The sequence below is a fragment of the Typopeltis vanoorti genome, chromosome 2, assembly GCF_054136105.1.
Source record: "Typopeltis vanoorti isolate ZY-2024b chromosome 2, IOZ_Tvanoo_1.0, whole genome shotgun sequence".
Classification (NCBI taxonomy): domain Eukaryota; kingdom Metazoa; phylum Arthropoda; class Arachnida; order Uropygi; family Thelyphonidae; genus Typopeltis; species Typopeltis vanoorti.
Window position 1 is genome coordinate 13,994,801 of NC_143550.1, and position 24,445 is coordinate 14,019,245.

The following is a 24,445-nucleotide window of genomic DNA, read 5'->3' on the forward strand; positions in this document are numbered from 1 at the left end:
CTACAGGAATCCACAGTAAGAACAATCATAAAAGAAAGGTTTACAGATTTTGGAGGACATAGATTCAGACGAATCTATTAGATTTTATGAAACGATCAACATAGAAATAACTTTTTTGTACGAGAAACTACAATTATGATTAGATTTCTTAAAAAATATAGGTGTTTTTGTAAACCTTTGGTCCCAATTGTATGTTTGTATATATAAATTACATGCAAAATTATACCCCAAGTTATGCGAATTCGACTTGCGCGCTTTTTGTTGTTTCCACCTACCGCGTAACTTTGGGGTTTTACTGTATTCAGTTTTAATTAATGATGAGTATATATATATATTTTTTTTTTTAACAGACTACAGAAGTATCCATAAAAGAATGCGAAAAATAGCACAATGGAGATGGAAAACTTTTCAAGTCAGCAGATGATTTTTAAAAACTGATTGCACCAGATGCAAATAAGGATTATCCTGAATGGAGGGACTGATGATGCCCAGTTTCCTAATTTTCAAGAAACTATGATCAAAGGTTGTTTTACAGTAGAAATCAGACACAAAAAACATAAAATATATATATATAAAATTCTTACAATAAAAAAAAAAAAAAAAATTCAGTTTCTTGGACCTAAACACCATCCACAAAAACAAGTGAATGATACAAATGTTCAAAACAGCTATAAAAGTAGCAGTGCACTAATAACCTAATTTTCTAGGAGAAGCTTCTCCTCCTCTAATCATCCTTTTTCTGGAAAAACCAATCTCTCAAATATGTATACTCATAGATGTACACAGGCCCGTTTCCACATTTTGCGGGGCCCTGTGCGAAATGGAAAAGCAGCCCCCCCCCCCTGAAAGTTAGTAACATTTATGGAAATTTTCAATGGAAGGATATCTTGTAAATTAATTAATTAAATCAAATATGAAAAATATTTATGCACATAAATAAAAAAGTATGCTCTTTAGCATCAATTTAAGTAAAGGAAAAAAATTAGTTAAAAAATAAATGTGTTTGTATGTACATGATATATTATTTTATTATGTAAGTACACCTTATAAATAAGCCAGAACAATGATTTATTTAATAATACATAATAATCTAAAAATATCCATTTTTACTATAAAAAAATGAAATATATGCATAACAATGTATAAGATTTAATCTTAATATATTAAATTTTATTTAACCTAATGTGCTTATCAATAAAATCATTTAAAGGCTATCAAAATTCAAATTTTTTTTTCAATTTCATGCTCTATAGATATTATTGCCAAGGACGACAAACATTCATGAGACATAGAAGATCACAAATAGGTTTTTATTACTTTTAATTTGGAAAATGACCTTTCTGCTGATGCAACCTAACTGGACTGGTCAATAATATTTTAAATGTTATAGTAATATTTGGATAAATATCCGTCAATTTATTTGCAATTATGAATTTTAAAATATTAATGGGTGCATCTTCTGGAACAATATTTCTAAAAATAATTAATTCACTGTAAAATTCAGATTCATCAATATCTGTATTTAATTTTTGATACAGCTGTTGCAGCAAAATTTTAATTCATTTCCTCTCATTTTTCTTATTAATTTCATATTATAAAGAAATGCAAATGATTTTTCATGAATTTCATACAACTCAAATACTTTTTTTGACAGATTGTACAGCAGTATCTAAAATTACAAAAAAAAAATTCATCCTAAAATTATCTTTCTTATCACCTATGTGTGATTCATCAGGCGCTTCATAATCAAAAAATACTTTTCTTCGACATACTGGACTTTCTTTAAATTTAATTTCTGTTTCTAATAGATTTGACAGTTCTTTAGCAATCTCAAAACAGCTATCAAATCCTGATATTCTCTGCTCTTCAAAGTACTCTTTATTATGCTTAGTTGCTACGTCTATAGGAATTTTTGTAATACTTTACTTACTAAATTAACTTTTGACAAAAGCTTTTGACCAAATTACAAGGCTTAGTATAAACTCAAATGAATCTATATGTTCATATATTGAAACCACTTCTACTTTGATAGTATTATCTGATGCAGTTTTAGATAATTCTTTTAGTGCATTTAAAAATTCGGGAATTTGAATGAAAGCGTACAGCTCTAACTGATTCTATTCTACATTCCCATATTGTATCACATAGCAGTTTTGGAGTTAATTGTTTAACAAATTTCTTTAATATGTCCCAATGTGAAGTTGAGGCAGCAAATAATGTATATATTTTTTGTATAACATTAAAAAAATTTATAGCTATAATTGATGATTTAGCGACATCCCTAAAATCAAATTTAAATAATGACAGGTGCAAGGAGTATAAAATGCCTTTTCGTTTTCATTTAAAATGTAAGCATGGACTCCCTTATATACTCCTTTCATATTCGATCCGTTATGATACCCTTGCCCTCTACAATCTGACAACTTAAGATTTAATTTATTCAAAAGTGATTTTATATTTTCATATATACCTTTACCAGTAGTGTCATTAGTTATTAAAAACATCAAAAAGTGTTCAAATTTCAATATCTGCTTTATATATATGTAAAAAACTAAATATTAATGAAATTATTGAATAGTACTTTGCCTGTCGCATCATATTTACAATATTTTGTTGAATTTTGGTTCCCATATCAACAATTCATTCATTCTGCACAATTGGTGATAGATATGAATTTTGTTTCTTACCTATAATTTTTTCCCCCAAACATCGGTATTAAATGTTCTTTTAAAAGTGGATCAAATTCTGCAATTAATTCTATGATTCCTAAAAAATTACCATTATGGGCTGTGTACAAAGTATCAAAATTACCTCTTAAAAGGTAAATTATGTTCCGATAAATAAAGAATTGCTGCTCAAATTTTATGACATTTTGATTTGCCTGATCAGTTGTATTGTGATTTTTTAAATTGCATTCCATTTGCATCCATAAATACATGCATTTCATGTGCACTAGATTTCGTTCCTGCGACTTTAATCTTTCACTTACATGTCGCCAGTCAGAAAAGCCATTATTAGATAAAAAATTATCATCAAAAGAAAATAATTTGCAACAAAAACAGAAAATAGAGTTGGCAGGGTTTGAATATACAAACCATCTTCTGTTTTGCTTCTCTCCATTTGCAATTGTCCTAACACAGTGAGCTGTGGAAAAACACCTCTTGTAGTCATCTTTTGGAAAATCATTTTCAGTCAGAGGAGATGGTGGACCACGTTGTACAATATGTGTTAGTGTTGCGTTGTTCAAAATTTTGGGCCATGTTGCTGGATCATCAATTGTAAATAGTTCACCTTCCTCTGGTGTCTCAGTTTTAAGATCTTCAATACTCATTGTTTGACCAAACGCTTCATGTTCTCAGCTTCCTTTGAGTATTTCAGAACTCTCATTACTAATTAATGTTGAAGCCGAAGAATTCTGAAATAGTTATTTCAGAACTCCCGATATCAACTGATGTATCTGAACAAATATATGAGTTCAACTTCATAAATTTAAACAGTGAATTTCTTTGACGTTCCTCAGCTGCTTCTTTTTCTTGTTTTCGCTTTCGTTTTTCATGCCCACTTGGGTATTTTCTTTCATAATAATAATCTCTCTCGACTAGTCATACTTAAGAATTAAATACGATAGATTTAATTATAGAATAAGTTAATAAATTTTAAAAAAATTACTTACCTGATAAATAAAATATATCTAAAATAGATAATATTAGAAAATAAATAAATCTAATGTAGATTGAAACTGCTATTGAAGAAAAATTCTGATGTTGGATAACCTAAAACCATTTTACAAAATATATTTTTTAAGATGTTTTGCAAGTAATGTCACATACAAAAATTGCCTTGACAGTACGTGTATATACTTGTTCATAAAATCATAAACTAAAATCAAAAAACTCCTTAAAATAATTAAAAACACCTGTATCAAAATGCACTTTTCCCTATTTAACACTATGTTGTACGATATTGTTATATATCTTAGAGTAGTTTCAGATACTACCGCTCTAGCGCTATGATCTTAAAATTTATTCCCTATACCAATTACTGTTTATCCTAATGTTATTTCATCGAACAATAGAGCCAGACCGCTGGTCTGGCTCCGGCCATGAGATACTGGGCGAGCAGTAAGGCGGTTCAGTGCCAACGAAAGAATGACGCGCCATTATCAGTATAATTTTAATGTATTTTCATGAAAAATTCGGTGTTTATTTTACCAAGAAAATTTATAAAAATTGTGCGGTGCGCGAGGCCCTGTGCCACCGCACAGTTTGTACACCCATGAATACGGCTCTGGATGTACAGCATACTACACTAGTACTACATAATAAGTTTACATTATTACTAATTTAATTAACATTATTACTTAATCTGCTTTCTCACAGGACTCCAACATTGTCAGAGCTTAGATTTCGGTTTTCCACGGTACATACTTCTAACAGTATCAATCTGGCTAGAACTGAGAGAGTATTTTTTCTGGCCATACTATTTATCCATTTTTGTGTGCAACATAAAAATCACTGCCACCTTAGTTTGCAAAAGAGAACTTTCTGGTAGTTAAAAATTGAAATTGAAAATACTCATCAGAGCACTAACAGATCTTGGACAGGCCAAAAGATTTATCCACAAACTTACAAACAGTCACTCATGAAACATTTGAACATGTGAATCCAACTTGTCCTGTAATGTAATAGTATGCATATGAATTTAGACTTGAAAAATGTTGAGTGTGATTTGATGTCAGAATGCAATACCCATGGGGTGCTTAAGGGCCAAAGCTGTATAACTAAGAGGAGACCTCCACATAGTCTTTAAAGGAATGTGGAGAACTGACCAGGGCTAATCTGACCTAATGTCCAATCCTCACCTTCCTGTGGTGCACCCTGTTGGGTATCTACTTGGATACTGAATGAACAAGGATGGGCTGGCAATTTGGGATATGAAAAGAATAACATATAAGAAAGTTTTAAAGCAAATAAAAGTTGAGCAGCTCTCAGATGTGAACTGTAGACTAAAATACACAAACACATTATAGAAGAAAAATTGAAAGAGTTTGAGAACAGGAACCAAACCTTGGAGATTCAGTGGCAAGCCTTGAAGAAAACCATGATTGATTCAGCCAGAGAAGCATGTGGTGAGGTTGTCTGCAAGGAAAGAAAAATCAGAACTCCATGGTGGACACAGGAAGTTAAAGAGGCAGTGAAGGAAAAGAAGAAAGCATATCAAGGACTTATTGGCCAGTTAAATCTGGCAAATAAGTCTGCTTGTGCTCTTAGAGAATACAGAGATAAATGTAAGAAAGCTAAACACCATGTAAAACTGGCTTAACAAAAGTCATGGGAGGACTTTGGCAAGAACATAGAAAATAAATATTAAGAAGGTGGCAAAATATTCTGGAGGTTGTTGAAGAAGCTTAGAAATGGAGGAAAAAATGCTGTAAAAGGACTTAGAGATGATAAACGTGACATGAAAATGGGAGAAAAAGATATTCTTGAAGTATGGAATAATTACTTCGAAAAATTGCAAAATGAAACAAGCAGTGATAGCACAGTGGTAAAAAAACACTGAACAGGCACACAGTCAGGAATACATATCCATACTTGAAGTAGAAAAAGCTATCAAAGGTCTGAAATGTGGAAAGGTAGCAGGAGTAGATGATATTTGACCAGAAATGCTGAAGTATGCTGGAATAAAAGTCTTACAGTGGCAGCACTACATAGTTCAGAAGTCCTCGACAGAGGGACAAATTCCTGCAGACAATGTCATCTCAGAGAAAATGCCAAAGTTTTAAGTGAATCTTGAAGGAATCATTGTAGGAGGACAATCAAGTGGTAGACCAAAATCAAGTGGTTAGTTTTTGAAGGAACGGTCACAATTATGGAGTTCAGAAATGACAGATTTGGCCAGAGAAGATAGCGCCACATGGGAAAGATTTGTTCATAGGGGGACTCAACCTATCATCTGATGGATGAGAAAGAAGAAGAAGAAAAAGAAAGAGTAGCATGTGGAAGAGATTCACAGATAGAGATGACAAGCAAATTATGATCAGTATAAAGCACAGGCCAGAAGAGTGACTAGTATCGTAATGCAAAATTGATCGGAGTATGAGAGGGAATCAACCAAGCATGCAAAGAACAATCTAAAACAGTTCTTTCAGCATGTGGTAAGTAAAAGAAAGAAATGACCACAGTAGAATGATTTTGAAGAAAGCAGATGGTATAGAGGTGACTGAAGCAAATGAACTAGTTTCAGTAATTTACCAACTTTTTATAATAAAGTGACAGCTGAGTTGGATAAAGGTAATGGCTACATGGTGATATTGTTGAATTTCACAAAAGCATTTGACAGGATACCACATGGAATCCTGATATATAAATTACATCAAATGGCATGGGCATGAAGGTGGTGATGCATGAAGATGTGCATAAGAGGGTGGTTGTTGGAGAGATATCAGACAGTAGTTAATACAGCAGCAGCAGGACCCTATAGAAGGTCTGTGACTAGAGGCATGCCACAGGGCTCTGTAATTGGGCCACTACTATTTAATTTGTTCAGTAATGATATAGGAAAGGATCTGAGGGAAAATATTCAGTTGTTTGCAAATAATGAATTTGCAAATTAGGTAGTCCAATAGTCAATAAAAATTATGTTGATATTTTACAAGGATAATTTAAATAGACTGGCAGTAGCCTTAGTATTCACCACTAAATATGACGCTAATCTTCTTCAGTGGCAGGCAATTTCAAGTAGAGTGATGTGGGCAAATATCAGAATAGGGAACTGGACAATGACACTTATTTGTGCCTATGATCCCACAGCAGGCACAATTGGAGGAATTTTTTGAGGCTTTAGAGAAAAAAAATAATAATAATGGCAAATACCTGTTGAATTTCTGCTCAGGGCATGGACTGGTTATTACTAACACAATGTTCCAACATAAAAATTTGCACAAATTCACATGGAGAGAAGAGGTAAGGCAAAACATGAAAAGTATTGATAACTCATGATTAATGTTTTTGAAATGGACCTACCACAATGACTATATGGACTCCACGGAGGCGCCATATGTAATAATAAAAACAATAATTTGTGATAGGGATGCTTAAGGGTCAAAGCTGTATAACTGAGAGGAGACCTCCACATAGCCTTTAAAGGAATGCGGAGAACCGACCAGGGGTTCTGACCTAATGTCCAATCCTCACGTTCTCGTGGCGCATCTTGTTGGGTATCTACTTGGATACTGAACGAACGAGGATGGGCTGGCAATTTGGGATTTAGCCGACCAAATTGTATTCTTATTGATTAAACCAAAATACAAAATGATGGTACAACATGACAAAATTTCATGAAGACTGGGGCGTCGCCCGGTTAAATAAGGCCCCCGTTGTTTTCGCCAGGGAACCAGGGTGAACAGCGAAAAGTCAGCTACTGGAACAAATCTGAAAACACACCCCAACTCAACATCACCAGAGTTAAAGATCGGTACTATCAACATAAGAAGCCTTAATGGCAAAGAAATGGAGCTAGCTGAGGAATTAGATAAGTACCAGATCGACATAATAGGGGTGACTGAAACAAAATAGACAAAAACTGGCGAGATCTTTCTGAGCAATAAATACAAAATGTTATATTCAGGCAATGACAATCAAGGAAAAGAAGGCGTGGAAATAGTATTCAACACAAAATACGAGCCTAATCTTCTTGAATGGCAGGCAGTCTCAAGTAGAGTAATGTGGGCAAATATGAGAATGGGGAACTGGACAATGGGACTTATTTGTGCCTATGGTCCCACAGGTTCTACTAAGGTAGAAGTGGTGGAATTTTTTGAGACTTTAGAGAGGGCAACTGGCACAATAAAAAAGGGAAAGTTGATCCTTGTTGGGGATCTAAATAGCAGAGTAGGAAATTATTGTAGGACATACAAAAATATTTTGGGAAAATTTGGAGAAAAGAGCAAAGCTAATAATAATGGCAAATATCTGTTGGATTTCTGCTCAGGACATGGACTGGTTATTACTAACACCATGTTCCAACATAAAATGTGCACAAATTCACATGGAGAGAAGAGGCAAGGAATAAGAAAAGTCTCATTGACTATGCTATTGTTGACAGTGATGTTTTCTCCCTGGTGCAGGACACCAGAGTGTACAGAGGATTTGAAATTGGAAGTGATCACTATTTAGTCTTGAGCAGGATAAAATTGAATTTCATATTGAAAAGATGTAAGAAAGTTTTAAAGCGAATAAAAGTTGAGCAGCTCTCAGATGTGAACTGTAGAAGACTAAAATACATAAAGATTACTGAAGAAAAAATGAAAGAGTTTGAGAACAGGAATCAAACCTTGGAGATTCAGTGACAAGCCTTGAAGAAAGCCCTGATCGATTCAGCTAGAGAGGAATATGGTGAAGTTGTCTGCAAGGATAGAAAAATTAGAACTCCATGGTGGACACAGGAAGTTAAAGAGGCAGTGAAGGAAAAGAAGAAAGCATATCAAAAGTTCTTGTCAAATAAGTCAGCTTGTGCTGTTAGAGAATATAGAGACAAATGCAAGAATGCTAAACACTGTGTAAAACTAGCTAAGCAAAAGTCATGAGAGGACTTTGGCAAGAATATAGAAAATAAATATCAAGAAGGTGGCAAAATATTCTGGAGGTTGTTGAAGAAGCTTAGGAATAGAGGAAAGAGTGCTGTAAAAGGAGTTAGAGATGGTAAAGGTGACATGAAAATGGAAGAAAAAGATATCCTTGAAGTATGGAGTAATTACTTTGAAAAAATGCTAAATGAAACAAGCAGTGATGACAGCACAGTGGTAAAAACACTGACCAGGCATGCAGTCAGGAATACGTATCCATGCTTGAAGTAGAAAAAGCCATCAAAGGCTTAAAATGTGGGAAGGCAGCAGGAGTAGATGATATTCGACCAGAAATGCTGAAGTATGGTGGTATAAAAGTCTTACCATGTCTTACACTGCATAGTTTAGAAAGCCTGGACAGAGGGATGAATTCCTGATGATTGGAGTAGAGCTCTCATAATACCCATATATAAAAAAGGAAATAAAACTGAATGTGAGAATTATAGACGTATTTCCCTATTAAGTGTTCCTGGCAAGATCTATGCAAGTATACTTGAGAAACGATTGATAAGAATTGTGGAAGAAAAGCTGGGTGAAGAACAAGCTGGATTCATGCCGAATAGAGGCTGTCAGGATCAGATCTTCACTTTACGATAAATAGTCGAGAAAGCATGGGAATATAACAAAGATCTGTATTTAAGTTTTGTTGATTTGGAAAAGGCATATGACAAGATGCCAAGAGAGAGAAGCTATTCATACACTAGAGTTATATGGTGTCAATGGGGCATTATATCAAGCAATACTTAGTCTTTATTTGAGTTGTAAGTCAGCAGTTAGAATTGAAGGTAGTACGGGAAGATGGTGTAATGTTAAATCTGGTGTGAGACAAGGATGTACATTATCCCCTCTGTTATTCATTATCTATATGGATCACATTATGAAGGAAAGTGGTATTAAATATGATATCAGAATTGGAGATGTTAATGTCAGCTCTTTGCTTTATGCGGATGATGTTATAGTTCTAAATAAATCCTCTACAAGTCTGCAAAATTCTCTGACTAAATTGAATAGCTGTTGTAATAGATATCATATGAAGGTCAGCAATAAAAAGACAAAGACAATGAAAATAGGCAGAATCATTGAAAATGTCAACTGTGATGTGAATGGAGAGCCTGTGGAACAAGTAAAACATTTCAGCTACTTAGGCACGATTTTTACTGAAGATGGTAAATTAAATATAGAAATAGACAACAGAATCAGCAAAGCTGGTATGGTAGGAAGTCAATTGAATAAATTCATATGGAATAAGAGATAAATTAGTCAGAACACTAAATTAGCTGTATACAAGACAGTGTTCAAACCAGTTTTAACTTATGGATCTGAGAGCTGGGTTAGAAGTAAAACACTTGACCAAAGACTAGAGACCGCAGATATAAGAGTCCTGAGAAAGATTAGAGGCTTGAACAGATGGCATCAATGGCAATATCATATTAAAAACGAGGATATTAGGAAAGAACCTGACATTGTCAGCATCAAGGAATGCGTTAGCAGAGCTAATCTCAGGTGGTATGGTCACTTAAATAGAATGGGTAAAGAAAGATTAGCAAAACATGTGTTCTCTGCCAGGTTGGCAGCAAAACAACCCAGAGGAAGACCAAGATATAGGTGGATTGATACGGTACAAAGTGCCTTAGACGATAGAAATATAAGATCTGATAATGTTGGAGTCTCGACAAGTAACAGACTGATTTGGAGGAAAATTGTAGATAGGAAGTTAGTAATGATGTAATTTTTTCATGTAATACTATCATATCCTGAACACCCCTTGAGGGTACATGGCAGGAATAATTTGATGATGATGATGATGATGCGAAGAAAAGGAATTGGAAATTTCATCTGAAGGTGAGGATGGAGAGCAAGAACAAATTACGACTGCTGAAATCAAAAATGTTTTGGCAAAGTGGGAGGAAGTTCAAAATGTTGCTATGAAATGGAATCCAAACAAATCTGAGGTTATCAGAACTGCAGATCTATTTAATGAAAAGTCCATGCAGTTTTTCAGAAACATTTTAAAAAAGAGGCAGAAGCAAACGACCCCAGACATGTTTTTTACAGGTCCATTTGTCAAAACACTCCGAAGTAAGCCTAATTGTCCTTCTGGTGAAGATTGATAATTAAAAACTGTTTTCATGAACAATTCATTTTATTAATGTTCATTTTTTTGTACCAAATACATATATTGTATAATAAATAAGTGATATTTACCATATTTTTATGACTTAAATGAATATTATCCGCATTTTTAATATGTACTACGGTTGTGGGGAGGAGCCGGAACAAATTAATCGATTTTCAATTAAATCTTATGGGGAATCGCTAGAAATCGATAGAAATATCGATTTCTAGAAATATCGTTATGGGGAATCGATAGAAATATAAAATCTGATAATGTTGGAGTCTTGACAAGTAACAGACAGATTTAGAGGAAAATTGTAGATAGGAAGTTAGTAATGATGTAATTTTTTCATGTAGTACACCCATTGAGGGTACATGGCAGGAATTTGATGATGATGATGATGATAAGTTGTGATAAACACCACAGAGCAAGTATATGATTTCTTTTTTTTTTTTTTTACTGTTTTATTCAATCTACAAAATGTAGCCATTTTAACTAGGTAAAAGTAGTGATTTCCTGTTGCCAGCATATTACAGGAGTATTTTCACATCAGTGTAATTTAAGCACTTTGCATGCTATGAACTCTACAAAAACCTGTAGTCGTATACTTCAAAATTTTATAGATCAGCAGCTGCTTTTTCTTTCTCTCATTTATAACTATTTAAATCTTCATTAAGAAAACTTTTTTTTTAATAGAAACAGAGTAAACTGCACTTCTAACTTACCTCCACAAAATGAAGGACAAAATGGCTAACAATAAAGCAAATGAAACACACACAACCCCTGCTATAACACCTGCACTAACAGTAGAATCAGAGTAGGGAGCACTAGTATAACCTAAATACAAAGGAATTTAAAAACATGATTAGTCTTGAAACTAAAGTAACTTACAAAATACAATTAAGCAGTCAAAATATATTTTTAATATAAAATGACTACACACACACACACACACACACCTATTTCTCAATTTTAAGAATAGTTATTCTCTTCTCACTCTCTCTTGTACACAGTAATTAACATGACATCTATCTAGCTACTCAATATCTGACTCATGTATAACATAGAGAAGGATGACATATCGCTGCAAAGTCTTATCATCAACCCAGCCAAAAGTTCAGGTACCACTGAAACTTGAATCAACTGTGCTAGCATCCAGTGGTGGTTCCCACACACTTTTACAAGAAGAACAACAGCCAATGTTCATGTTACTTTCTCATCATCCTATAACGTTTACTCATAGAAAAAATAAATTATCACCTCTGTTCTCCACTCCAAGAAAAGGATCACTATTTCTTATATCCATCATGCCTCATAAAGATAGCTCAAAGAAGACAGTTTACAAGTTATCTTTCACCCTATTTACAAAAATGCTTTCTTGCATTTTTTCATGGAGAAAAGTTGGATCCATTGTCACATGTAGGAGCATACCAGATATCTCACTCACATGAGTGAGACTTACTCTGGTTCAAGAGAAAAGTAAGTATTCATCTGCCAGGAAGAATATCAAGAATATGATATATGATATGATAGAGGAGATTATGTTGAAAAATAAAAATAATTTTTAAATTATAAATTCGTTTTTTCATTGTTAAGCCAAGAACTTTTCAGACCACCCATGTATACATTCCATACATGCTATACAAAATGAAATTTTTCATATCAACTTCAAGCAAAAGATATCACCTGCATTGCTGTACCTCATACATTTTTTAATATGTATAAATAACTGTAAAATAAACAATCAACTATGTGCATGATTAATTAAAACAAAGATTAATCAGTAATTAATAAAAACACATCTTAATGGCAAAAAGAAACATAAGTGGTCATGAACAATACCAGTATCTTATCAAATAATACAATATTCTAAATATTCAGTAAATATTTAAATCCAAGTTTAACTTAATTAAATCTAAACCTAAACATAGTACAATTTTTTTTTAAAGCAATATCATTATTTTTAAATAAAAAAACAGGTATCTATCTTTTTGGAACACTCTTAACAGCCGCCTTCCTCAACATGCCCATGTAGTGGCTGACCAATGTTATACTCATTATATGGGTTTAATGGAATAAATACAGCACACATAAATAATTAAATAACACATTTAATCACTCCTATACAGCAATCCCTCGATTAATGCACCCAATGCATTCTTTAAAACAGGCGCATTAATCGAAAATGCACTAATCAAATATAATAACCTATGGGAAAATAAATAATTTGTTCCTCAAATTTCTTTTTTGACCCTTAATTTTTTTTATAAAAGAATTAGGGTATGTCTCAGGGCCTAGTTAAAGGAAAACCATGAAGCAGAAAGACAATAAAACATATTCAGAATATAAATTTATTATTCTGCTTCTTAACAAAGAATTGAGCTCACATAGTTTGGCAGGCATTCTGTTTCTTTTTTTGATACAACTGACAGTATGGCCCTATTGCCTCTTCTGCAAATTTTACTGGTTGTCTCTTCACCAGGGTCAGTCTTTCGTACAATCAAAGTTTTTAAGCATTGCTGCTTAAAAACTTTGATTGTACGAAAACTATTTTCAAATTGTTCCTGTGAAACCTCTTTGGGCTTGTCAGTGATTAAATTTTCTTCATATTCTTCAGGATCTTCCTGTTGTGCATCTAAATTTAGCAGGTCAGAATGACTCAACTTCTCAGAATGAGATTTAATTAACTTCGATTCATTTGAAAAGCCTCTAAAATCATTTGCACAATGTGGAAGAATGTGCTTCCAAATGGCTTGCACATTGCTAGCAGTAATTTCATTCGACTTTACGACTTTATAACCAGGCTGAAATTTCTGTGATTTAACTAGAAAAGTCCTGGAAGACATTCGCTTAAAAAAAAAAAAAAAAAAAAGGCTGGTTTCATCGACACTGAATATTTGTTGATCACAATAGTCCCCTTCTTACACAATTTTCTTCTAAATCTCTGGATATCTCCTTATCTGTGATTAGAATATTATGTAGGCTATTTCTCTTTTTGAAATGCTCAAATCACTGCATTAACGTGGAATTCTTCTTCTTTTCCATCATTGATAGCCCTTTCTTTCCAGGTTACAAAGAGACAATGCTTGATTTAATAAGACTAGTGTTTAGCTGGATCCGTGTTTGGTTACAATCTTCGATCCATGTAAAAAGAAGTCTCTCTAATTCAATCATTATAATACTTTGATTTTCAGTGCACGCATGATGAACTTGAAGCAGCCTTACCTTTTTCTTTGTATTCAGCAGTTGATTCGCCCATTTTTGCTCTGGACTCACCTTGTTCATTTTTCTTTATTATTTCAAGTTTTTCTTCCAATCAGATTACTTTTCGAATCATTTTCGCCCTTCTATTTTTTGCTCACTAATTCCTTTGCTCATGTTAAAGGTTAGGAAAATAATTTAAAATAAAAAAAGTAAGAAAAACAATTGCACGAGATATGATCAGCAAAATGCTATGTAAAGCAGATGACATAAATTTTGGTGGTAAATTTTGAACATAGTGTACATGGAAATAGTGTAGTATGCCATTAAAAAATAACTTTGTAAAATGTTTCAAATCGGTAACTAAATTATTTCATCCTGGCGAGTGATTTTTTAAAATAGTTAGCCATAAAAAATTTATAGATAAAATTTTTAAAATCTGTAACATTTATTTTTAAGATGTATATAGGCGCACTAATCGAATTTGGGTATCGAAAAAAATGAAGCACTAATCGAAAACTCACTAATCGGGGACGCATTAATCAAGGGATTGCTGTATTTCATCTCAGTCACAAAGACCTCATCATCATCAGGGAAACAATATTAAAACTGCAAAAACACATACAAATTTGCACAAACAATAAATAGAAATGATTGGACTGAAAGCGTAAAGCCCTATGAGGAAGGGGCAGTGCTCGCTATGGAAAGTGTTGGCTAGCCTTAGCTGTGCTGGGCAGCAAGCCTAAGTATTAGTTTCCTCGATCTTGGGAAGCTTAATACAACCATATTTATTAAGATTAGGTCAGTTTTTAAATTCTGCTGCTGATTCTAAAAAAAAAAGTCTTTCAAGTTTGTATTTTTGATGTATTAAGTACAGTATTTTTTTAACATTTCATTCTGTGCAAGGTATCCACAAGGCATGGTCAGCAAGACATGACTGACCAAAATTATGACAACAGACATTTTTTATGTTCTTCTAAGTGGATGTTAGATCTCCCAATTTGACCTTAAAAAGATAAATTGCAGAAACAAGGAACTTTGTAAACACTGATAGAGGAGGAGGTAGAGGATCCTTGGGAGAACAAATGAGAGTGGTCAGCTTCAGATAAGGTTTGAATGGCATGCAAAAATTGTACTTTTATTTAGAATTCTGGCTTTTTTTTTTTTTTTTTTTTTTTTTTTTTTTTTTTTGAGGTGTCCCTTTCATAAGGAACAATGACAGCATTGCTACAGTCAGCATGTTGAGAGGGATGCGAGTAGATGAGAGGAATAATTAATTTGTTGATCTTTTTGGCATTGTAGCTATTATACAAAAAATCTGGCGAATAAAGGAGAGTTTAGCAAGAACAAGGAACTGTGACCAAATAGAGAACTCATCAATGTATTATCTTAGGCAGACAGGTTTGAGAATAGCAGCATCAAGAGCATGTTTTCAAAATGTTCCATATAATAACTGGCTAGGGGGCTAACTCTAATTCTTAGGCCTTCTGCCAAACACAGCTAACAGCACCCATTTTCTGTTGGCCAGAACATATAAATGCCCCTCATAGATCAGCATCGGTAGAACAGATTGGAGGCTCTATTAACAAGGGTTTTGATAACACTTTTGTTGGGGGGGGGGGGATAATGGGAAAGTTTATGTATGTATCTACCCGTGTGCATGGGTTTTCTGTAAACTGAAAAAGAAAGGGTACAATTGGGAAGACATGCAATATGTATCCAAAAAAAATGAGGCTATTATTATTATTTTATTTTTCTATAGTGAAATGGTGCTGTCTGCTGAGATGGAGGAGGAAGGAGTCTAATGTGTCTAAGCCATGTGACCAAATAGAGAACACATCAATGTATCTTAGCCAGACAGGTTTGAGAATAGCAGCATCAAGAACATGTTTTCAAAATGTTCCATATAATAACTGGCTAGGGGGCTAACTCTAATTCTGCCTTCTGCCCAACGCAGCTAACAGCGCCCATTTGCTGTTGGCCAGAACATATAAATGCCCCTCATAGAATTCAAGGCTTTCAGTCTAATAATTTCCACTTATTGTGTGTGCAAATATTTGTGTGTGTTTTTGCAATTTTAATATTGTTTACCTGATGATGTCTCTGTGACTGAGATGAAATACAGCATGATTAAACAAGTTGTTTAATTATTTATGTGCTATATTTATTCCATTAAACTCCATAATGAGTTGAAACCAGCAAGGAAGTCTAAATATTCAATGTTATACTCTGAAATAAATACGGCAAGAATCGTCATGATTCTTTAATTCAAGTGGATTACTGCTGTAACAAATTTCGCATGAAAATCAGCAATAAAAAGGCAAAATCAAAGACAACAGGCAGACAGATGGAAAATATCAACTGCATTCTCGATGGAAAATGTTAAAATATTTCAAATATTAAAGACAACACAATTTTTAGTGAAGATGGCATATTAAATATGGAAATATATAACAGAATAAGCAGTGGTGGTATGGTTAGAAACTAGATGAATAAATTTAGATGAAATAAGTGGAAGCAGATAAAATGCTTAACCAGCTACATAAGACAGCATTGAAACCAATTCTATGTTATAAATAAGGAAGTTGGTGGGAGGAAAAAAAAAAAAAAAGCTGATCAAAGAACTAGATATGAGAGGTCTGAGAAAAATCAAGTTGGTTGATTTACAGTTTACTGGTGCAAGGACAGCAAAGGTTATGCTGCACCATAGCAAAGGCATTATTATAAGTTAATAATATTATGAAGTCTGGCATTATCCATCTTCTCTAATATCTTACAAATGCAGCTAGTCAGAGCAATAGGTCAATAATTGTTTGCTTGTGTTGAATCCTTTCATTTTCTGGATTTTATCTCATAATATTTTTGTACTGGCTGTTTGAGTAATTGATGAAGTGAAATGGATCCAAGATTGTTTTTGACTCGTTTTGGCTTTGGCCCAAGCATTATGTTGTGCTGGGGTATCTATGAAATATACCCCATGCTCTGTCTTGATCTTTTTTTTTTGGCTGGCTGGCACTTTGAGTTCCACCAAGGCTTTGGATAGAGTGGGAAGTGAGATGATGTTTTTGGAATTAGACTGTTGTTGCCTGGATAATACACTCTGTTACAAACTTTACTACTTCACTGATAGGTGTTTGATTGACTAAGCTTAGCAGAATTTAATTTTGCGGAAAACTATAAAATGCGATCAACAAATAATGACTAAGACCTAAGACTCCATGCTCTTGATGTTATGCATCATTTTCAATTTTAATTAATTTAACTGCTGTTACTTCATTCTTCTTTTTTTACCAGTAAACGTTAACACCTATTTTCTTGTCTTGAAGAAGCCAGACAGAATTAGCTGGCAAAACTTGCCGACAACTGTATATTTATGAATAACTATGGTCTACTAATAAATTCAAAAGGAAAATATCTCATACTGACTGTAGCAGCATTAAATTTGGTCAAATAATAAAATGAATTCCAGTCAGCCTGGTCCATTTTCCATATGAGGATCCATGAAGAAGAATAAGGTTCCTATGAAGACACTGTGCAAAAAACAGGAAAACAATTACTTCCATATATGTTCTCTTCGACATCCCACGACATTGGAAAAATAGCAGGGGAGCAAATTGTAAGATCTATTGCAGAATATGAGTGGGTAAAGTATATGGAAGAAGGTATTGAGTCCATTATTCAAAAGGGAGAAGTCATGACTGCCAAGGATTCATTCAATGATACAATCTCGTCCATTTGTGTTGGCGCTTACAGAGTGCTGTGCCCATTAAAGTAATCCATAAGAAGTACAGGCTCAGGAAGTTATAATATAAAATTATTAAACCCCATCTCATTTATCTCTATAACCTGTTAGTAAATAAACTGAACATACTGTAATAAGAAATTCCATACATAAATGAATTGCTTCCAGAACATTATTAAGCTGGACATAATGAAATATGAAATGTCACTGCACTATGAGCAGGACCATCTCCAATTCTGTTCTTGCATACAACAGTATGCAAGGACAGAATTCCTTAATGTAGGGTCCTCACTAGGTTTTAAATGTTTCCTGCAGACAGAAACAGAAAGACTTGTGTTTCTGCAGGAAAATCTTAACATTATCGATATTCTGGCAAAAACCACAGCAGTTCCATTGTAAAAACTGTCTTATTGTTTTGGTTTTGTAGACTTCTCCGATTTACAGGCGGTTGAGGGCTTACTTTTATCAGGTTTATATCTTTTATATCTATCAATTGATTTTGGGAAGTATGGATGGCCACTATCTATCTCTTCCTCTGGGAAAAAATTCAACACATCAATGGATGTGTCAGGATCTGTTGGTAAGTTTAATTTATGTTCAATAGATACTAAATCATTCATTTTTGCAGGGTGTGGAGAGGGAGGGAGGGGGGGGGTTGGTGGTTTGTCTTTAAGTGATAACCTTGCATTAAATTTTTTTCGCAAGTCGGTTCTCATCAAATAGAACCATTTTTGAAGTTGTTTCTGAAGCTGATGCACTCAACAGAGGAGCAGTCATGATTGTAAAGAGTTCAGGTATGGTGAAATAGACATACAAGTTTGAGTTACTGAGGATATTTTCTACTACCACTCTCTCAGCATAAGAAGTTCTCAGGACAGGTGTGATGGGTAACTTCCTTTTTGCATGCCAATATTTGTTCTGTTTTAATCTTTTGTATTTAATCTTTCCACTTCTGACATGCATGAGAGTAAGTGGGATGATCTCCCTGATGGTGGACACATTTAGCTTTCTTTTCAAAGCAAGTTTGTTATCATGCTCTTTATTACCACATAAGGCACAGGTGATAGAGCCATGACAGACACTTTGGGCCTGTCCATATTTCTGACATTTAAAGCATCATAGTAGATTCGGGATGTACAGTCCAACGGGAAAGTCGAGATGCTGTTCCTAAATGGAACCAAATGACAATCCCTACAGATCAGGATGCACCTTATACTTGTCACTCCCTGATCTTTAAGCCCAGAACATATCCCTTCATCACTGAACAATATGTTCTGAGCATAAAGATCAGGGAGGAATATGTTCAGAGGAAGAGGCACTTTGAGGAGAATCTATTCTGAGAACACTACTCTAAAAGAGTTGAGTGTTTTGTGTTTTATGAGGTCTTAATGTAATTGTATTCCAGCCATTGATGCTGTTCTGAGTAGTTTTTCCATATCTTGCTGACATGATGTTTCCACAAGGATATCACCAGAACATAATTTCTAACTGTTTTTAGAGAACCTGCCAATCCTTCTACCCCTTTCGAATAAAGAAGGGTGATATTTTCCCTATTGGTTTTTGATCTGTTGCATGGATGATCAGAAAAACTGGTACATTTATACTGGAAGTTTTTTCTCACTTGGTTAGACTATAAATTATATATTTAGTTTAATCCTTTATCCAAGTGTACACAAACAAAGTTTGCACCTGAAGTATCTTCAGGATTGGGGCAACTTGTGGCAAAGGTGGAATAAATTCACATCACTTTCCTTAGTATCCCATAATGCAAGGCACATCTCTTTGCAGACATGTATAACTATGCATTATGGGAAGGGTCACTACCCAGACCGGTTTTGACCTTTATTGAGGTCTCTTCAGTGGGAGCCAGACCCAGAGGTGATGCCAAGGTGGAAGCAATGCAGAACTCATACTTCCATATGGCCAGTTGCCAAAAGGTGTCACACCTTATTATTAAATTACTCTAGAGACCTCAATAAAGGTCAAAACCAGTCTGGGTAGTGACCCTTCCCATAATGCATATATTATACATGTCTGCAAGGAGATGTGCCTTGCATTATGGGATACTAAGGAAAGTGATGTGAACTTATTCCACCTTTACCACAAGTTGCTCCAGTCCTGAAGATACTTCAGGCACAAACTTTGTTTGCTTACACTTCCATAAAGGATTAAACTAAATATATAATTTATAGTCTAACCATAGTCTAACAAAGTGGAAAAAAACTTCCAACATCTTTCTCTAATCCAGAGTAATTTAATAATAAAGTGTGGCATCTTTTGGCAACCGGTATATGAGTGTTGCATTGCTTCAATCTTGGTATCACCAAGATTGAAGAAAAATGACACCTTTGGGTCTGGCTCCCACTGAATGTTCAAGTAGTTCTCTTGTTCAGTCGCAGACCTCCTCCCCACCCAGCATGGAGCCACACATGTACGCCCACTGAACAGCAATGACTGTACTCAGTAGTGGAAGTTATGGCTATCCCAGACCACGAGATGAGACTTATTGCAACACTGTTGACCCTTGCAGGCAAGCCATCAGCCAATTGATGCTGGAGCATCCAGGATCACTCAGCCAGCTGAAGCAGAGGCCGAAGTAGTGCAAGACTACTGAGATCCCCTTTCTAGATGTCAATGGGTCACAATACACAACAACATTGTAGCAAGGCATTGGATCCCAGTGATGATGGTCTGGAAGAAAGGATAGTAAAAAAGATTCAGGAGAAGAAGAGCAAAGAATATTGGGAAGAAAAGCAAAGAAAAAGAGGAAGATTGAAAAGGGCCAGTACCATTACTGGGAAGACCCCCCCCCCCAACACACCACTGAATAAGTGCCCCATGGGGAGGGGGAAATCAGGAATAAATATGGTATGAATGACAATATCATTTTAAAAATAAAGATAAGAAGAAGGAACTCTATTTATTTATTTATTTTTTTTTTTTTTAAGCATTCAGGAATGCATGAGTAGAGCTAAGGGTAGGAAAACAAGTATTTGATGCTAGGATGTCAAGAAATGACCAAGAGGAAGCCTAAGGTTAAGGTGAACTGATGTAATTAGAAGTGCCTTAAAAGATCTTAAATTTCAGTCTTCTGAAATATAAGCATTCAGGAATGCATGATAATGACAAGATTATGAATCTTTTTATTATCATGCTTTCTAATAACAAGATTATGAACAAACCTGTTGATAATCTTGTTATTTGTCACGATGAAAACTGGGAACAGTTTTCATCGTTAGTAATAATTATCACTAACCTCCTGATCAACAGGAGGTTAGTAATAATAGTTAGCTATCATAGTTTCCCCTACACCATTTGGAGGTAAATATCAGGATTTTTTGATAAGTAAGATAAAATATATATGTACCTACATAATTTCTTTTTTTTTTTTTATATAGGTGTAATTGCCTTGTGTTTGCTTGTTTTAAAATAAAGGGGAACTTATTGAAGATTAATGCTGAAACAAAATTTAGCTATTCTTTCTTATGCATTATTGCAGTCACACCTTCCTGGAAATCATGATATCGATGTTCAGAAATAAACCCTCATCAGACATAAGAAAACTATATTAGCATAACAATTGCACTTCTACTGAACCTGATAAGGGTTTGTTCCTGAGATGTCATGATGATTAATTAGTTTGGAATAATAATTTATGGTTCCTTGAGAATTAAGTGAGACTAATGCAGAAAAGTATGTTATTAAATCAAAGAACAGCAAGTAATTAATGAAATGATAGCAGGTTGTGCATTAAGCTATCAGTTATTGAAGATTAATGCACAACCTTTTTTTTTGTTTGTTTGGAGAAAAAAAAAAAAAAAAAAAAAAAACAAGAATAAAAAAAACTTACTTTGTAGTAATACTTTCCTAGGTTCAGAAAACTGTCCTTTATACAATTTGGTTTTTTCAGCTATGCTTCGTGTAGCTCCACGGACTTTAACCTCATACAAAGTGTTGGCAGTGAGATTAGGAATGAACATCTAGTTTTCAAATACAGAAGAAAAAAAAATAAAAATCAAAGTGACTTAATATGCAAGCTTTTTTTTTTTTTTTTAAGTATAAAAAAGGGCCACAATTGTGTGGTGTGTCAGAATAGATTACACAAATGAAAATCCTGATTTTAGCCATCTGGCTGAGTTTGAATTACAGCCAAAACAACTAAGGCTATGAAGGAAGTAAATGTCTGTTAGCTGCATGTTCATTTTGTCAACTTGCCTAGCATTAGAGGTTAAGCAAACTGACAAAACGAACATGATGGGAGGAATCTTTATCTGGACGATTTTCAATCGAAGGCGAGTTAGCCGATCTCATACGGAGGTAGCAGGGTTTTTTCTCCCGGAAACTTGGGTTTTTCATCCCGCATACAGACAAATTGGCCCTTCAGAACACGCACAATTTACAGACATAGAATACTAGTTGCAGTGGTGGTTGAGGTGGCAGTAGATGGCGTTGATGGAGATGATTCGTAGTAGAGGTTTGGTGTAGTGGTTGAGACAGCTGTATCAGTTGAGACAGTTGTAGGTGTCCTCTCGCGATGAGTCTTCGGACTCCTTGGAGGTGTCAGGAATAATAATGACTTTGGTATAGTAGCTTTAGTTTCATTGCCAAACCAAGCATTGTCATCACTCTGATCCATCAAGAGTAACTAACTGATCCAATGTTTTTTTTTAAGTTACCTGCAACCACACATGAAAAAAAAAATAATAATAAAATAAAAATGTATTACTGCATAATATACCTTATTATAAGAACTGCTGTATTACTTATGTTAGTATAAGTAATATAATAAGTAATTACCCGATTTAAACCAAAAGTAAATTTGGTCAATAAATATGGAGATTCTTAATGACAAATATGGAAATGATAAAAGAAGAAATAAAATAATGTATTTTGCAAAGGGATCTGATTTTGTTCATGTGGGGGAGAAAGGGAGGAGGAAAAACAAAAAAAACATTAATTTTTTGGCAACTCTAATAATAAGTCTTGCACAACTAGTCATCAGAAATATCTGATATTTAAAAGAGACTTCTTTTTATTAAAAATTCAATATAGTTAAAAACTTCGTGACTCACTTTAATACTCCCAAATAGTATTAATTATTCCTAACATTAAATGTATTTTTTCTTTTCAAATGGTAACTTCCATTTTAACTATCTCACTTTCTTTCTCTATGGGCAAAAAAAAAAAAAAAAAAAAACTAGTTGTGTCTTAAGGAATGTTCCAGGAGTTAGCATTAGCCTTGGCCTACCTGTTTAACAATAGTTGCAACAGCACAAGTCACAAAGGAGTGAAAGGAAGGCAAAATTGTTCACTTCACAAAAAGTGATGATAAGACTAAGGAACAAGTTATATGCCAATGTGCACATCTGGAGTTATAGTTAAGGTACTGGATTGGTTGGTGAGAGATAAGATACAAGGGTGATCTGAAAAGTTCTCGGCCTAACAATGAAAAAAATGAATTTATAATTTCAAAATTATTTTTATTTTTCAACATAATCCCCTTAAGACTAATACATTTATTCCAGTGATGCTCCAGCACCATTATCCTGTCCCTGTAGCAGTTCTCAGTAAGATCTGCAAAATACCACCCCCCATCTACAGCTGCAATCAAACAAAACACCTTTCTAATCGCTAGATTAGAAGAAAAAATGCTGACCCGAGGAAGAGTTTTAGTTTTGGGAAGAGACAGAAGTCAGAGGGAGCCAAATCTGAGGAATTGGGTAGATGTTCCAACAATTCATAGTGCAGATCCCTTAATTTTCCCATTGCCAAAACACTATTGTGGGCAGGTGCATTGTCCTGATGAAAGATGATTGTTTTCTTCTGCAAACCGGATCATTTCTCACAAATTTTTTCATCTAGTCTGGCTAAAAGATAGGAATAATATTCAACAATTATTGTATTACCCTTTTCAAGATAATTAATAAACAAAATACCTTTAGAATCCCAAAACACCGATGCCATGACCTTTCCTGCTGATGGAACCGACTTTGTCTTCTTTCGCAATGAACAACCGGCTTTTCTGTCCACTGTTTTGACTGCTGTTTGGATTCTGGTGTGTAATGGGGATCCAAGTCTCATTCATAGTAATAAATCGACACACAAAATTGGTTTTATTCTTGTTAAAATGCTCCAAGCACTGTTCAGAGATTTTCATGCGAGTGCGTTTTTGATGCGCTGTGAGCAAGTGCGCACCCATCTTGCACAAAGCTTTTTCATTTGCAATTCTTCATGCAAAATATATCCTACACGTTCTTTTGAAACGCCTATAGTCTTAGCATAGTCATCCAATACCAAATTGTGCACTTGATCAATGATTTTGGATGATCACATGGATCATCTTCAAGGCTGGTATGGCCACGTTTAAACTCGGCAACCCATTTCTTAATTGTTGAAAATGAAGAAGAAGAGTGCCCATAACCTTTTATGAGCTTCGAATGAATTTCTTTTGGCATTAAACCTTCTTTTACAAAGAATTTTATAACCGCACGATACTCAATTTTATCCATTTCAAGGGATGCAGACAACACTTTTGTTTCAGACAGCTGTATAAAACAAACTACTTGATAGAATGACTTGCAATTTCACATGGATGCTTATGACAGTTATAGCAACTTACAAAAAAATCCTGCTGATAGTTTTGCTATCTATGGTTGAGGTCTAGAACTTTTCAGTCCACCCTTATACAAAAGTGGGTTGATAACAGTGGTATTCTTTGTGCTTGTCAACGTGGGTTTGTTAAAAGAAGGCTGTGCTTTAC

At 34.3% G+C, this 24,445-nt stretch overlaps 1 protein-coding gene across 2 annotated transcripts in view; it reads right to left on the minus strand.

Moving 5' to 3' along the window:
- LOC150108836 (putative receptor-type tyrosine-protein phosphatase mosPTP-1) overlaps window positions 1–24,445 on the minus strand; it is a 902,991-nt gene that overhangs the window by 212,641 nt on the left and 665,905 nt on the right. For both annotated transcript variants that reach the window (XR_016549344.1, XM_090403658.1), the window contains exons 10-11: window positions 21,536–21,665; window positions 11,468–11,579 (exon numbers count right to left, since the gene is read on the minus strand). Coding sequence is in view for 1 of the 2 variants with exons in the window: in XM_090403658.1 (XP_090259784.1) it covers window positions 11,468–11,579; window positions 21,536–21,665 (242 nt within the window). In the remaining variant the exon portion in view is untranslated. The remainder of the gene's footprint in view (window positions 1–11,467; window positions 11,580–21,535; window positions 21,666–24,445) is intronic.